Source organism: Crocuta crocuta, unplaced genomic scaffold (genome assembly GCF_008692635.1).
Source record: "Crocuta crocuta isolate KB4526 unplaced genomic scaffold, BGI_CrCroc_1.0 scaffold141, whole genome shotgun sequence".
NCBI classification, from domain to species: Eukaryota; Metazoa; Chordata; class Mammalia; order Carnivora; family Hyaenidae; genus Crocuta; species Crocuta crocuta.
Genome location: NW_027527951.1, coordinates 2,817,444 through 2,834,935, shown reverse-complemented (window position 1 = coordinate 2,834,935; position 17,492 = coordinate 2,817,444). Strand labels below are relative to the sequence as shown.

At 36.8% G+C, this 17,492-nt stretch overlaps 1 protein-coding gene and 1 pseudogene across 4 annotated transcripts in view; both read right to left on the bottom strand.

The window, feature by feature from the left end:
* Positions 1 to 17,492, bottom strand: part of STAU2 (staufen double-stranded RNA binding protein 2) — a 291,840-nt gene that overhangs the window by 222,450 nt on the left and 51,898 nt on the right. For all 4 annotated transcript variants that reach the window (XM_077752437.1, XM_077752435.1, XM_077752434.1 and 1 more), the window contains one exon: positions 9,938 to 10,073. In XM_077752437.1, the coding sequence (XP_077608563.1) occupies positions 9,938 to 10,073 (136 nt within the window). The remainder of the gene's footprint in view (positions 1 to 9,937; positions 10,074 to 17,492) is intronic.
* On the bottom strand, positions 17,156 to 17,222 carry LOC144222005 (U4 spliceosomal RNA; annotated as a pseudogene).

The window sequence follows — 17,492 nt, the reverse complement described above, 5'->3', positions numbered from 1 at the left end:
CCTATATCCAAATTTCAGGTTAGGGCTTCAACATATGAATTTGGAGGGTACACAATTTAGTCCACACCAGTGCCGTTTTCTTGTTTACGGTTTCGTTACCCTAAAGCCCACTCATAGATGCATGTATAGTTACAACTGTTAGGTCTTCTGGATGATTTTATCTTTTATCATTGATAATTTTATTCTTGATTAATACTTCTTATTCTGAAATCTACTCTGTCTTATATAAATATAGCCACTCTAGCTTTATTATGCCTAGTGTTTGCATGAAATATCATCTTCCATCCGTTTAACCAATCTGTGTCTTTATACTGAAAGTAGATTTCTTTATGTATCATATTGGTTGTATTTCCTGCTCTTTCATTATGTCTGACCTTCTTTATCTTTTAACTAAAGCACTTAAACCATTTGCATTTAACATAATTATTAATGTGGCTGGGTTCAAATCTATCATCTTGTTCTTTGTTTTCTATTTATCCCATGTGTTAATTACTCCTTTTTTTCTCCCTCTTTTCTGCCTTCTTTTAGATTACGTTTCTTATTCTATTTTAAACCCACTGTTATATTAACTATTCTTTTTTTGCACAGCATCAATAGACATCTTTAACCATAACATCCCTTCATATCATATCAGTATGTATAACGTAAGAGGGTTCCCTAGGCTTTCTAGGTGTTTATTCGCAGATGGTAAATCTGGTCCCCATTACAGCCAAAAGCATAAGCCCCACAACATTTTTAATAATTTTATTTGTATCTATTACTTGAAGAAACTGATGTGGGGTGGGGAAAGGCTCTCTATATTTCATTTCAAAGAAAAAAGTTGTACTTCTTTTTCATAAAATGAAATGTATAATATCTGGTCTTACCAGATGAGTTAAAAGTTATAATTTTTGTTTTAAAGAGTTACAGTGTTCACTTGTTCCTATTCTTAATTTTAAATATGACTGCCTAAGACAAGAGCTTCTGGCCCAGACTAAACCTCTCGTTTACCCTGAAATCATTTCCCTTGCTCTCTGATTCCCTGGCTTCATATTTCAGCTCATTCTCCCTCATCTTTGCTTTCTTAACCTATTCAAATCCTCTTCCCTAACTCATTCTAAGAGTTTTAAAACACAATGTATTTTTAACACTTGTTTAGTATGAGTTTGGATTTATTTCTCCCACATAAAAACACATTTCTAATCTAATTAATGTAATCCTATGTAAAAATAGAGAATATTGAAAATTTTTGTCTTATAGCCTTTCAGTTCCTCATCTACCTATAAAGTAGTATCCGCATGAAGAAATATCATTTTTAAAAGAAATGCCATTTTGATGGGTGCCTGGGTGGCTCAGTCAGTTAGGCGTCTGGCTCTTGGTTTTGTCTCAGGTCATGATTTCATGGTTTGTGGGTTCAAGCCCTGTGTCACGCTCTGTGCTGATAGTGCAGAGCCTGCTTGGGGTTCTCTCTCTCTCTCTCTCTCTCTCTCTCTCTCTCTCTGTCCTTCCCCTGCTCACTCACTCTCAAAATCAATAAATAAAAGCTTAAAAAAACTTTTAAATGTCATTTTGAAAACTTGTAACATACATAAAGCATACAACAGAGAAAAGTATATATTCCGTAAACCAAGGGCTATAATGTACAAAAGGCAAAATTATATATTAACTACTTGAATGAATTCCTGCTTTTCACTACTTCACATTTATTTCATTTATCCAAGAGGCTTTAAAGTTGTGTACTTTGCTGACTTTCCTCTTAGGTTGAAGCATATGAAACCAACATATTTGTAGGACAAAGAAAGGTGAAATATTAATGATTTTGTACAGTTTAACCTCTCATTTGTCAGTTAACCACCAGCCTGGGAATACTAACCAGTGTGAACTCACCCAGTCTGCATTGTTGTTTTATCAGTACACAGGCACCATCTGGTGGCAGAAAACAAAATTACAGGCTTTTCCCGTTTATACTGCTTCATACAAATACATTCAGTTTCTCAACTCTTCTACTTTCCAACATGCTTTTTCAAAGGGCAGTACAAAGTAGTGAGGAACACTGAGACTGACAGTTTGAACTGTACACCTGAAACTAATATAACACTGTATATTAACTATGGTGTGATGAAAATTTTAAAAATTAATTTAAAAAAAGTTTGAACAAGCTCAAAGTTAATAGCACACCAACACAATATTAGCAATTAGTCATCAGCCTATATAACAAACTGTGAAGTTCAACAAGCTATTTCATAAACTAAAATCTTGATTATTTCTAATTTTACTGATAATTAACATAATGAAATACAACCAGTTCAGGTACTTCAAAAAATCTATTTGGGGCACCTGGGTGGCTCAGTTGGTTAAGCGTCTGACTTCAGCTCAGATCACGATCTCACTGTTTGTGAGTTCAAGCCCCATGTCAGGCTCTGTGCTGCAGCTTGGAGCCTGGGGCCTGCTTCGGATTCTGTGTCTCCCTCTCTCTCTGCCCCTGCCCTGCTCACGCTCTGTCTCCCTCTGTCTCTCAAAAATGAATAAATGTTAAAAAGAAATTCTGTTTCACCATCTCAAATTTCCACTGATAGCTATAGCTTTCCAAAAAGTTCTTTCCAAGTCTCATAGATTTATTTCCCAGGGCAACAAGAGGGGAGACCGTGAAGAGCCAGGTCTCTGCCCATTGGAACAAGTAACTTTAGCAAAACAGTCCTCTCTCCTTGTTTAACTTACTATGACTCATACCATATATCTTAGGAAAAAGCAACTTTACTAACCTAGGTACAGTGATTGGAGCAGGAATTGGAAACATTAGCAACCAAATATAAATATTGTCTTGACACAAAATATACCCACCGCACCTGAGGATGGCCATGCTTGGCATGGGGGAATGCCATGAAATTTTTCCAAATCGAATAATGACAAACCAGCATAACTAAATCCTTTTTGAGAAGGAAATATAAATCCTACATGAACAAAGAACAGATTGGTCACTCAAACTTAGGTTGTATCCTCAACAATGTCATTGTCTGTAGGATGCATTCTGATGTGTGAACTTCAGGGAAGCTCCAGACACCAAGTTCCTCTTCCCCACATGTACTTCCAACAAACCTTCAAAGCCAAAGATAATCTTCCCATACCCTCCACTGAGGCTTTAAAGAATAATAAAATGGGCCCTTCCTAAATATAGGCAATTTAAACTCAACATAGGCAAAGCAGGATTCCTAATGTTTACAAAGACCAACTCCAACTCCTCATTGTAAAAAATATTACTAGTGATGCAGATATGACAGTTATCTTTAATTACTTCCCTCAACCAATTATTCCCCAAGTGCTATCAAGTCCACCTTCTAAATATATAGACACTGTACTCCTCTCCCTCTTCACTGTTCCAGGCTCTCATCAAGTTAAGCCTGAATTACAACATCCTTGTAATTCATCTTTCTCCCTTGAACTTTAAGCCTTTCAAAACTGTTTCCCACATGTTGCCAAAGCGATATGTCTACAGATATCTAATTATTTTATCCCTCAGCTTACAATCCTTCAATGCTCCCAATCACCTTCAGTATAAATCTAAACCTCTTCCCAAGGGCATCTGAGGACATCAGATCAGCACCCTGCCTGAACTTCAGCCTTTCAGTCCATACACACCACACTGCTTGCAAGTCCACGATGAACTAAACTTCTCAGTATTCCTTGCTGTTGTTCCCAAAATCTAGTTTGCTTTTCCTTACCTTCATCCCGTGGCTAGTGCCTAGTTAACCTTAAGATTCAGTTCAAGTGTCAGTTCCTTCTAGGAAGCTTCTTTCTTTGATTCCCCAGTCTAAGTGAGGTACTTGTTCTCAGTGCTTCCATAGCACCATATGGTCACATCTACCACTCTATTACTGTTGCTCTGCATTGTTTTCATCTTTTAATAGACTCAGAACCTATCAGACTATTTTTCATCAAAGTATCTACTCTTAACATGACATGTGGCAAAGAGCAGGCAATCAGTAAATATTTGCTTAATGAAAGACCTCATGAGAGTCCTTTTATTTGTTATTATCTCTATTTAGGAAATGAGGAAACTAAGAGAGGTCCGGTGCCTTGCCGAAAACCACACAGCTAAAAGCATCAGAATGAGGATTTAAACCAAATATTCTAACTGTAATGGAAATGATTCTCCTTCAGAATCTTTGCCTTGAGGAAATTTTCATAAAATAATTGTGCTCTGCATAACAGCTTGAATGGGATTAATTCCTGTTTCTCAAGGCTGGGCACAAACCCAAGTATGGGCCAATTAAAGTATTCCCAAACCCCAAATCCAGTCTGAATGACAAAGGGATGGATAGTCTACTCAAAGTCTTTCCTGGGGCTTTCCCAAGAACTACACAAAAACTTGTTCCTTCTCTGGTACTACATGTCTAAGGCAGCACATCAAAGTCAGCTTCTTTAAAAATGAAGTCAAACAGAGGAAAAATGAGACAAGAGCTAAAAAGAGAAATGGAAAAAAGAACACTAAAGCCCTATATTCAACCATGCCTGAAATCTCCCCAACAGACCTCCCAGTTACATAAGGCAAAAATCCCCACTTTCACAAACTCTAGTTTGAGTTGTGGGCCTTCGGCCATCTGCATCAGCACCGGGGACCTTCTGCCCACTAACCAAGCAGGTTTCTTACCTCTGTGCAGACACAAAATTGATAAACTGTCTGTCGGAGGGCTGATTTCAACCATTCTGTTCCTTGAGATAATGTATATCACTTTTATACGAAAGGTAGGAGAACAAAAGCATAAAATGTTCACCAACCTTAATATCCTACACTTTGTTATATAAATTTTTGTAGTTTCAACTTTATATCTGTGAACAGTGGCTCAAATGAGAAAGGAAAAGATGTAACAGGATGTATTCATTTTTAAACATCTTGGGTGTAACAAAAAGAGACAGGTACTTCAGAATCCAGATTGCACCCAGATTTTGCTCATGGATAAATCTCTCTTTTCCCTAGCCATCATAAAACAGGACAGTGGAGGGATGGGGGTGGAGGGTTGGTTTCTGTAAGTGCCTCCTTAGCCTTTGAGTGAGTTCAAGTGTAGAAACTTTATCAGGAAAGAACAGAATTCAATAAAAATAAATACACTTTAAAAAAAAAACAGCATGGGTAATATCTAATTATTACTTAATATTATTTTAAGTAGAAAATGACAGGACCTTTTCATATATCCCTCTAAATGGTATCTGTTTCTTGGACTTTTTAACCTTTCATTCGCTGCCTTATTAAGAAGCTACTGATTCATTTGCAGTCTGACAAGAAGAGTATCTCCTCTGATCTGTGACTCCAAATTCCCTGCAACACATTCAGGTGTTGTCATCTGCAAATTAAGGTCATCTGTGAAACTGTAATTTTTACAGCCTAATGAGTAATGGTTAAATTTGCCCTTTTGTGAGCAGAGAGCTTTTAGCTTGAAACATGGCCTGGCAGCTTACTAGTACTTCCCTATTTTCTTTTTACCTTTTTTTGTGTGTGATCTATAGAATCTCAAAACAATCTGAAAAGATTCTCCAACAATCTGAAAGCAAAATCTACTTTCTCCGTTAAGTGAGCCTAAGGCACGACGTTTAAAAAAGTCATAAATAACTTCTTGTGCCCGTCGTGACAGCCATGGAATCAGATCCTGAAACTAGAAATTGCCAACAAAGGAAAAATGTCAATGTCTTAACATAAAACTTACAATACAAAAAACAAAAACATAAAAAAATAAAAATAAAACCAAACCACATGCCCCCTGTCACATTCTCATATACCAACTATTCTCTCCCTTGGTTCCCTCTTTTCCAGCCCTCCGGGCCTCCTGGTGAAGACACCAACACTCCTGGCACATTCCCGCTTCAGGAGCTTTGCACTTGCTGTTTGTTCTGCTTGGAATATTCTCTCCCTCTCTCATGACACTCTCACTACTTATTCCCTCTCTCCTTTTAGGTATTTATCAAAAGTCCCCTTCTCAGTGAGTAACCACTTATTACTGACTGCCTCCCCCACTGAAATATGAGCTCCATATTACTAATTCACAGAGATTATTGTCTGATTTTTCATTGCTTTAGCGTTAGATTTCTTTCATTTAAAGCAATAAACTCACTAATCAAAACTCTCGTTAAGATTTCAATAATGGACTATGGATATCAAAATACAATAAGCATTTAAATATAATATCCTCATGAGACTATTCATCATAGTACATTAAAAATAAGGGCACCTGGGTGGCTCAGTCGGTAAGCCTCTGACTCTTGATTTTGTCTCAGGTCATGATCTCATGATTCGTGGGTTTGAACCCCACACTGAGCTCTGCGCTGTCAGCACAGAGCCTGCTTGGGATTCTCTCTCCCTCTCTTTCTCTGCCCCTCCACAAAATAAACAAACTTATAGAGAGACAGACAGACAGACAGAAAGAACGAACGAACGAACATCTTGCAAGTATAAACTAGGCAAGGTATATCTAATTCAGGTGACCAACTATATCTATTATGCTTAAGTGGGCAAATAGTTTTATTTATATTAGGTAACCTCAGGCTCATGAGAAAGGCAATGAGTATGTTATACAGAAAAAGAGAAAGTAAAGCAACTACAAGAGAAATGTGATGCCCTTCTTGTCACCTATGGGGTGTGGACACCAACTGGAGAGCTGGTGAGCCTACCACCGGATGCTCCAATTAGGAGACACTACAGAAGAGGATGAGAATGGAACAGCATCGCAGTAAACCAAAGGCAGTTAAGGATTTGGGCCAAAAGAGCAAGCGGGAGATGGTAAATACTCTGTGGAAGCGTCACCTGACAGGACTACACGTCACCAACTACAGATTCCAGCAAGGCGGCAAGAAAGGTGTCCGCTCTCTGCAAGGCAGGGGACAGCACCACAAAGAGCCCAGAAGCCCAGAGCACCATACAGAACACCGCACAAAGGTGAGCGTCCCTCCTTTCCTACCACAACAACACAGTAAATTCCCCCAGACACACCTGGGAGAAAAGTGGGAAGGAGAAGTCTAAGAGACTGTACACATTTTTGTGAGAGAATCTGAGCAATAATATTGAAAGGAACCATTTAAAATCTGAATAGGACTGAGTTTTAAATGGTAAATACACACTACCAAAAAGATACCAAAAGGTATCAGGTTATATGTACACTAAATAGCTTCTCCTCACATCTGAACTGTAATGTTAGTAAATACACAAAATGATTTCAAAAACATCATCATCTCAAAACTAGAAGAAATTATAATTATGTGAATGACAGAGGTATCAGCTAACACAATGGCAATCACAATGCAACATAAATGTACCAAGTCAATATGTAGTACACTTTAAACTTGTATAATGTTGTATATCAACTATATCTCAATAAAAATATTCTTAAGCATTAGTAAATATCTGACCACAAGAATTTCTTGGGCATAAAAGCAATAGGAGAAATCAAACACACAAAAATTATAGATTAGGTCATATAACATCTAAAACTGTTGCACATCAAAAACACAAAACTAAAAGCTAAGTTTTTATAAGCAGGAAAATTAAACAAAATAGACAATGCTAATACCCTCCATACGTAAACATTTGAAGACTGGTCAAGTAATGCAACAAAAATTAGCAAATTAAACTAGACAAATCAAAAAGGACAAGAGTCTAATATTTAAAAACTGTTCAATCTCACAAGTAATCAATAAAATCAAAATGTAAAAACATACCACTTTTTACTATCAAATAAGACAATGTATTTTTAAACTCAGTGCTGTCAGAATGTAACAGAAATTTGTACTCTAAGAAATTAGTACAAATTAATGTACTAATTAATTAAGTACTAATTAAAGAAATTAACATAATTGGGTAACTATTTTTTCAACCTAATATTCCCCTTATAGTAATCTATTTTAAGAAAATAATCAGTGATGTGAATAAAAAATTTGTATGAAAAAATTGTTTGCTGGAATATTATTTATAATTGCCAAAGAAAAGGGAAACTACTTAGATGATCAAAAACAAAAACATTTTGTTTATATGCTTATCAAGTATTCTTTGTTTATACTTGTTTATATCCCTGTAAAGTATATGGTGGCCAAATGAAGCATTATATAGCCATCAAAAGTGTTTTTCAAAAATCACTTAAAAATATGAAAACTGGGGGTGCCTGGGTGGCCCAGTCAGTTAAGCGCCTGACTTCAGCTCAGATCATGATCTCATAGTCCATGAGTTCGAGCCCCATGTTGGGCTCTGCTGATAGTTCAGAGCCTACAGCCTGCTTTGGATTCTCTGTCTCCCTCTCTCTCTGCCCTTCCCCTGCTTGTGCTTTCTCTCTCTCTCTCTCTCTCTCTCTCTCTCTCTCTCTGTCACTCAAAAATAAATAAACATTAAAAAAATTTTTTGAATATGAAAACTGGGGGCGCCTGGCTGGCTCAGTCAGAAGGGCACGCAACTCTTAATCTCAGAGTCATAAATTCAAGCCCCACATTGGATATAGAGATCACTAGAAAATAAACTTTAAAAGAAATATATGAAAAATGATCACTGGGGCGCCTGGGTGGCTTAGTCGGTTAAGCCTCCGACTTTCGCTTAGGTCATGATCTCGCGGTTCGTGGGTTTGAGCCCCGCGTCAGGCTCTGTGCTGACTGCCAGCTCAGAGCCTGGAGCCTGTTTCAGTCTGTGACTCCCCCTCTCTCTGACCCTCCCCTGCTCACGCTGTCTCTCTCTCTCTCTCCTAAAAATAAATAAAAACATTAAAAAAAATTTAAAAAAAAAAGATCACTATATTCAATGAAAAGAGAGCACAATATTATATGTGTGAAATGAATAAATTATGATACATTCATAAACAAAGGAAATCCAGATAGAGTAAAGCCAACAAGAAAGAATCTCAAAAAACTAAAACAAATAAACAAGGAAACCATTATACGAAGTGAAAAAAGCCAAACCAAAAAGAGTACATACTATATGAGTTTGTTCGTATGAAGTTCAAGGACATACAAAACTAACATACAGTGACAGAACCATGGTTACTCCTGGGAGGGGGTGTAGTAGGTGCAAACAGGTCTGAGGAATCTCTCAGGGTGCTAGGAACATTCTGACCATGTTGTGAGGATATACGTATGTAAAAAGCGATCCATTAAAGTATAAATATGTATACATACATAATGATTACCACAATGTACATTTAAGGTCTGTGCATTTTGTCATTCATATATGGTACCTCCATAAAGTTCTGTAGAAATTGCATCTAAAGGATGACTTCAATTTGGTTAAATAAATGTGCAAAGAATAAAAAAATATATAAAATGCTTCAAAACATTAAAGGCATTTAATTCTGGAATTACAAGTTATTTTTCTTTTCTCTTTACCTTTTTGCATTTTCTATTTTCTCTACGATGAGTTACATGACTTTTATAAATAATCAGAACAAAAAACACTTAACAAAAAACATTTTTTTTATAAATGATCAGAACAAAAAACACTTAACAAAAAACAAAAAACTTAACATTTTTTAAAATTCTGCCTTGCCTATGAAAGAAAATTCTGTTACACTTGTAACTATCACAAAATTATGCAATGTGCAGAAAGACTTAATAAATTCTTCCAACAAATTTCCTATAAATTAAAAATTCTCGTGTTTGTAATGTATTTGGACAAATTAAGAAAAGCACTAATTAAGCTAAGTACCTGCAAGTCAGCTGAGAACTCAGCACTATTCTGTGGCATGATTGTAAATCACGGCCCTGCCTGCAACAAACACAGGGCTCTCATGACTCCATAAAAACTAGTTCCTGAAAACCAGCTATTCTTTAAAATGTATTACTTTAAATATTCCTTATTTAAATAAGAGCCCAACTTATCTAAATTCCATGCAAAATGCCCAAAGTGAATTCTCTTCACATTGAAAATGCTCTTTGAGCTTCAGAAACTTTTACGTAAAATGGTAAATGAGAACAAAACCAAAGAAGACATACAAACCTCTGATTGTACATGCCCCGAAAGTTGTAATTAGCTCTATAATTTGGGAAAGGCTTTGGGTCTAACGGCCTGTAGATGGCAGGCTCTCCCCTTTTCATAGCAAGCCCATTCAGTTCCACAGTTGGAGTTATACTACCTGTTTAAAAAAAATATTAAAGCACACAAGTGAAATATTTCCATAATAAATCGTACAAGCCACAATTACATTACAAGTCATTACCAGGAAAGACGGTGGGAGGCGATGGCCTGTCTGTAGGATTGTCTCAGGGGTGTATAAACAACCTACAAGAACAGGAAAATTGTTTCTAATGAAATCTCTTTGGGGGTTTGGCAATGTTTTTTATATATTTGTGACCAAAATTTCAACTTGGAAGTCATACTGTTTCAAAACAAGGGGAACACAAGATTCACAGATTGCATAATTTGATTATGATAGAGTACTGAACTTGAGCATAAATTACTCACCCCAGGAAACTTTCAGTTATTTAATCATTAAAAACATTATCATCTATGAATACTTTTATATTTTGCTAAATCAAGCAGCTGAAGTTAGCAATGAATACAGGGTCATCAGTAATTCTTGGACTTACCTACTGAAACTAAATTTTGAGTTTCTATAACCAACAAGACAAAATAAATATACTAATGCTCTGTATAAATAATCTTTAAAGATACAGATTGAAGCATTTTTGGATGAAGTGATATATCTGAGACTTTTTTCAAAATAATTCAAAGGAGAGATAGATGAGAAACAAGGTAACTGTTTAAGCTGATGAGGGGTATAGGGATATTTACTATCTTATTTACTCTACTTTTCTGACAGTTTGAAAGATTCCATAATAAATAACACACAATGTAAATTATTACATCACATTATTTTGAGTACAAGAGGTTATTTAGTAAATCATATGTATATATGTTCCATATAACAAATTATAAAAATGAATCTAAAGTTTTCATAGAAAGTATCATTTACTTTCAGTGTAAATCCTATTATATACCATTTTGCTTGAATGATGCCTTCTCCAATATACATTTAAGACTCCATTCATCACATACAAAAATGGGTCCACTTATTGCATCAGAGAACTGGGACTGGCAGAAAACCCCCACCAGGAGTGAGAAAGCCCAACACAAATGCACAACTGGCAGCCACGGCATAAGCAATCATCAAGGGTCAATAACTGCTCACTTTATATCTCATTTCTAAAGCGTTCATGTGAAGCCACTCAAAAGTATAAGAACAGGAACTATTACCAAGGTTAAGAGGAAAAATAAAGAGAGTGGAAGGACAAAGGAGACAAAAAAGGAAAAGATAAGCATAAGAAAAACAGAAAAGAACAGTTAACATTTTGAATAGTAAGTTCAATTAATCCAAATCTCTACTTTAATACCAACACTCAGGGAAAAGGAAGACAAAGTCAAGAATAAAGGGATTCTTTTTTCTTTCTTTTTTTCCTACGTTATTTTGCCAAAAGATAAGTAAAATGCACAACCCTTAAGCATACAGATCCACAAATTATTACACATGTAAACACTCAGCGACCACCATTCAGATCAAGATAGAAACATTTCCATAACCCAGGAAGTCCCATCATGCCTTTTTCCAGTCAATACCCACCTCCCCAAGTTACCTACTCTGATTTCTGTCATCAGAGTTTTGCCTGTTCTTCAAACCTGAATATGTACGGTTCTATCTTGCTTCCTTCACTCAACATAGCAATTTTGTCAAATATATCAGTATTTCAAACATTTTTTTTTTTTATCACTGAATAGTATCCCACTGAATAAATACATTAATTTCTCTATTCTGCTGTGAATGGGACATCTGAGTTGTTTCCAGTTGGGAACAATTAAGTATAAAGCCACAATGTTTTAGCAGACATACATAATCAGTTCTCAGGTATCCGTAGCAGCGAATCGCTAGATCGCAGAGTAGGTTTATGGTCAACTTTATTAGAAATTGTCTAAAATTCTCTAAAGATTTAACACCAGAGAGCAGTCTGTGCTGTTAAAAGTTTAAATTTTGCTTCTTTCATACAGATCATAGTTTAATAATTAGCATATTAATCAATCAGTTGTTAAGATTTATGTCATTCTGAATTCGATTTGGCAATAATCACACAGACACAGGTGGCATTAAGTTGGGAAAGAAACAAAAGCTTGAAAGACCTTGCTGTTTAGGTAGGCCGATAAATGAGAAACTATGTGTTTAAAAAGCATCATTAAGGTGATTTTAATGCACTGGTAGGATATAAATGTCCTGCCACCTATACCAAAACTGGATTTTAAGCCAGGTAAATGTAACGTATTCATATCATTTGAATAAATAAATGATTTCACGTAAATTCCTCATTTGAAAGTAAGCCTGCATATATTTTCTTCACAGAAATGCTAGACACTGGTCTTTGTGAAGGAGAGCAGAGAAGCAGCAGACCAGTGCAAACCAAGCAGAAGAGGTTTCGACGCTCAGAGCGAAGTATCTCCACCTGTTTAATAAAGAACTAGACATCTCTGCATGTACACAGCCTCTTTACTTACACAGTAATGCTTTCACAGAAAACATTTAAAGAATAACTTCAAAGAATGAGAACCTCCAAATAATGCTACGTACCACTCCAGCATGTGAGAGCTGGACCCAGGCTGCATAAAAACCATCATTACATAGGACTCCTCATGTGTTACACGGCTGTAAGGTTGACACCGTCAACACAGAATCCATTTCTGCCGGTTTTTTGGTACAGTAATTTATACTTACCGGTGATAAATAGAACAAGGCTAATTGATTATATATACAAATGTATATAGTAACAATTGTGGATTCCTATGTGAAAAAAATGGAAGAAAAATGTAGTTTTCAAGGAGCTACATAATACTAACACTTCAGGAAACAGCTTTGTACGAAGTTAGAATAGTCCCTGGAGCATAGTAGTCGCTCAATAAATACTCGTTGAAAGAATGAACTGACTAATCAACCAAGATTCCATGAAGAAATGGCTGGTGCCAGAGCCAGAACAAGGAAAATACGAGATGACTTTGGAATATCTTACTGTGCCAAGAAGTAAGAAGTGCTCAAAGAATAATGAGGAAACGCTAGAAGGACAGTGGAGTCAACCTGAAAGGTTCATACCACTGGCTAAATCTGTGACAAATTGAGAATCAAAATAAATAATGACAGATTATAAACCAGAAAGAAAAATAGGAATCCAAAAATCTATAGTGATATAAATAAATGAACAAACAGAAAAATGAGGGAAAAGAAAATTCTAGGGTAGAATGTAACCTAATCAATTTTTTAAAGAATGAAATTAAAATAGCAACTTTGAGAGAAATAAATTTCTGTTGTTTTAAACACAAAAAGAGATAGATAGATAGATAGACAGACAGATATAGATAAAATCACCGTTTGGCACTCTTAGAGTATTAATTGATTCAGGAAAGAATCATCAATAGATACCAAATCTGGCAGGTGAAACAAAGTTTGATGAGAAACAGAATGTTTATATAGTCCCAAAGTTTCTCCTCAGAAAATACTTATTAATTCCTTATAAGTTATTATTATTATATAATAAGAAAACATACTTATTAATTAACTTTACAATAAAGAAGCCTGGCAAACATACTCTTCACCAAGTGACAAAAGTCATCACTAATGGGACAAATCAAAATTGGGTGTGTCCTGCTATGTAACACTGAGGTAAACCTAGGTCACTGAGATATTCATGCTGAAAATGCATATATCGTGAGGAAACACCAGAAGAACTCAATCGAGGGGCATTCTACAAATGATGTGGCCTGTACTGTTCAAAAATGTCATGGTCATAAAACATAAGGATTAAAGTAGAATGAAAAGAAATGGTACGTACATGATCCTGATTAGATCACAGACCTACAAAGGATGTTACTGGGACAATAAATGAAACAGAAATGGAGTCTTTGCATTACTGGATAATACCACATCAACATCAACTCCCCTTCAGGAGAACGGCCATATATTGGGAAAAATACTTGGAAGTACTAAGGGGAATGGGACCACATGTCCACAACTTATTCTTAAATGGTTAGAAATGTTAATGACTGGGGAATCTGGGAATCCGAGTAAGTGTACGTGAGAGCTCTATGGACTCTTTTTACAAATTTCACATAAATATGAACCTATTTTCAAAAAGGCTCATTTTTTTAAGTTTATTTATTTATTTTCAGAGAGAGAGACAGAGCACATGAGTGAGGAAGGGACAGAGAGAGAGGGAGAGAGAGAGTATCCCAGGCTCTGGTAGTGCAGAGCCCAACACGGGCTCAAACCCATAAATCGTGACATCATGACCTGAGCTGAAATCAAGAGCAGGATGCTTAACCAACTGAGCCACCCAGGCACTGTGCATTTTTTTAAATGGTAAAATTATTTCAACTGGCACTCTACAACAGAGGAGATCTTAATACCAACAGACATGAAAAGGTGCTCACCATCATCACTTATTAGGGAAATTACACTGAATTACTACATCCCCCCAAAGAACAGCTAAGAAATATACTGTTATAGTTTGACATTATGTATTTGTATGTATTTATTATATGTGTATTTTTTTGGTTGTTTAAGTATGAACATGGAAGGGGGCAATTTTTTTTTTTTTTTTTTTTTTNNNTTTTTTTTTTTTTTTTTTTTTTTGAGACATGGGATTCTCTAAAAGGAGAGAGGCAAAAATAGAGGAGATTTTATTATGCTGCCCAGATTGGAGTGCAGTGGCTATTCACCAGCACAATCCCACTACTCCGACGTGTTCTGTTCCGACCTGGGCTGGCTCACTCCGCTGCAGGCGACCTGGTCGTCCCCTGCTCCCAGGAGGTCACTGTATCAATGCCACTGCACTGTATCAGTGCGGGTGCTTGATCAGCACAGCTCACTACAGCCCAGGACTTCGGGGCTCAACCAACCCTCCTGCCTCAGCCTCCCAAGCAGCTGGGACTACAGGCACATACCACCTGTGTGCCTTCTGTATGCTTTGGGATTTTTTTTTGGTTTGGGGGTTTTGTTTTCTTTTTTTTTTTAATCCTCCTGCCCCTTTTGTTGTAGAAATTAAAAAATAAAAGATACTTAAATACAATGGAGAACATAGAGGGCAAAAGCGATTAATAAAATTTAATGCTGAACTAAGTAGTGAGCTAAATGCTTGGGCCTCCAAATTGGGTAACCCAAAAACACTTAAAAATGGGAATGTTCACAGTTCAAAGCAATTCGCTTATCGGTAAGAGAGTGGTCAAAGTTTTTCTAGCTGAAATGTCCACAGAAATTCTCTCTTCAAAGATATCCTTTAATTTTTGCTTTCATTCACTATTCTTTCTGACCAAAACTGTGACATTTTCCTTACTGTGTCTAACTGATGCCTCAATAGCTTTCTTATCTTTCCCAATAGGTCTAGGAATAAAAGACTGATGTAAGAACAGTAGCTACGACACCTGTCTTTTGTGTATGCTCATCAACTTCTGGTCTTAATTCATCTTCTGATTTTATTTATACTTGAATACATGTATAACTCACGTCCCAATAGTTCCAATATTAGGTCCATCTCCAACAAAAATGTATACATAAGAATGTTGACAACAGGGGCGCCTGGGTAGCTCAGTCGGTTAAGCGTCTGACTCCGGCTCAGGTCATGATCTCACAGTCTGTGAGTTCGAGCCCCGCGTCGGGCTCTGTGCTGACAGCTAGCGCAGAGCCTGGAGCCTGTTTCAGATTCTATTTCTCCCTCTCTCTCTCTCTGACCCTCCCCTGCTCATGCTGTCTCTCTCTCTCTCTCTCAGAAATAAATAAAACATTAAAAAGAAATTTTAAAAAGAATGTTGACAACAGTTTCATTTCTAAGAACCCAAAACTGGAAACAATCCAAATGTCCATCAACAATACAATGAACAAGTAAATTATGGTATACTCATACAATGGAATACCATATAGCAATGAAATACTATACTGTTAAATACAACATGGATGAATCTCACAGATGTAACATTGAGAAAAATAAGCTATCACAAAAAAGTATAGTGTGGGGTGCTTGCGTGGCTCAGTCAGTTAAGCGTCTGACTTCGGCTCGGGTCATGATCTCACAGTTCGTGGCTTCGAGCCCCACGTCGGGCTCTGTGCTGACAGCTAGCTCAGAGACTGGAGCCTGTCTTCAGATTCTCTGTTTCTCTCTCTCTCTGGCCCTCCCCTACTCACGCTGTCTCTCACGCTGTCTCTCTCTCTCTCTCAGAAATAAATAAAACATTAAAAAAAATTTTTTTTAAGTATAGTGTATATTCCAACAAGCAGGCACAACGAATCCAATACAGACAAGCAGAAGAGTGGCTTCCCCTGGAGTTTAACCACCAGAAGGGGCCATGAGGGAGGCTTCTGGGGCACAGGTAAAGCCCGTGGTCCTGGTAAAGTATTCACAGTGCAAAAAGCCATGAAGGCTCTACAACTGTAATTTGTGCACTTGCTGGTATACAACATTATGCTCTATTTTAAAACTTTACCTTCAAAAGCTACTCACTCTATCAACTCACTGCAACACTCACACAGTGGAAACTCATCTCCACTGATCTTCTGGACTCTCCTGTTTCCTTCTTCTGACTCCTTGCTGGTTCACCTCCCCTTCTAATCCTCGAGAGTGGACCTGACGCAGAGACGGGCACACGCTGCTCTTGCTTCACACTCTGAGCTCTGAAGAGCCTGTTCTCTAACACGGCTTCACCCACTGGATCTGCAATACGTATCCTTCTGTTCCATCCCCGCTGCCACTCCCAGCACCACTGCGAGCCATGGGTGCAGAGCACTCAGTGCACAGAAGCTTCTGTTCTTCTTTCCTCACCCATAACCTGTGCTTTCCTAACTGATCTTACTTTCAGCATTTCCCACCTTCAATCCACATACAAAACTGAACTTCCTAAAATGCCATTTTAAACACATCATCCACTACCTTGTAAACATTAATCTTCTAAACCATAAATAAAATTTACTCTCCAAAATCTGGCATTCAAGTCCATCACAGTTCAACCCTAATGTATCTCTGGTCTTATCTCTTCCTAGTTACTTGCCTGATCTAATTAAAAACCAATCCCCGTCCCCCAATATTTTATTTTTTACCAAACCCATTGTCCAGAGTTCTGTTTCCAATGCCTTTCCTCATAGTACTCCCTCCACCTAGAATATTCTTTCCTTACTTCTATACCTGTCTACTCTCCATTCAATTAGCAATAATCGTGCCTCAGATAAACCTCACTGGCTACGATACTGCTACTGTTTAAAGCTGTCTACTCTCCATTCAAAGATCTTATCTTCCTTCAACTACTCTCACCCAAGTTTATCATTACTTACAATACTGATGGCTGTTATTATTCATTTGGCACTTGATCTTTACCACTGACATATATGCTTTATGTATACAGCTATAAAATCTTCACAGAAAAGAAAAATATTTTCTATCTCATATATATGAGATAGAAAATATTTTTTATATTTATATTTCTATATATATTTATATTTCTATATTTCTAAAAATATATATATATTTATATATTA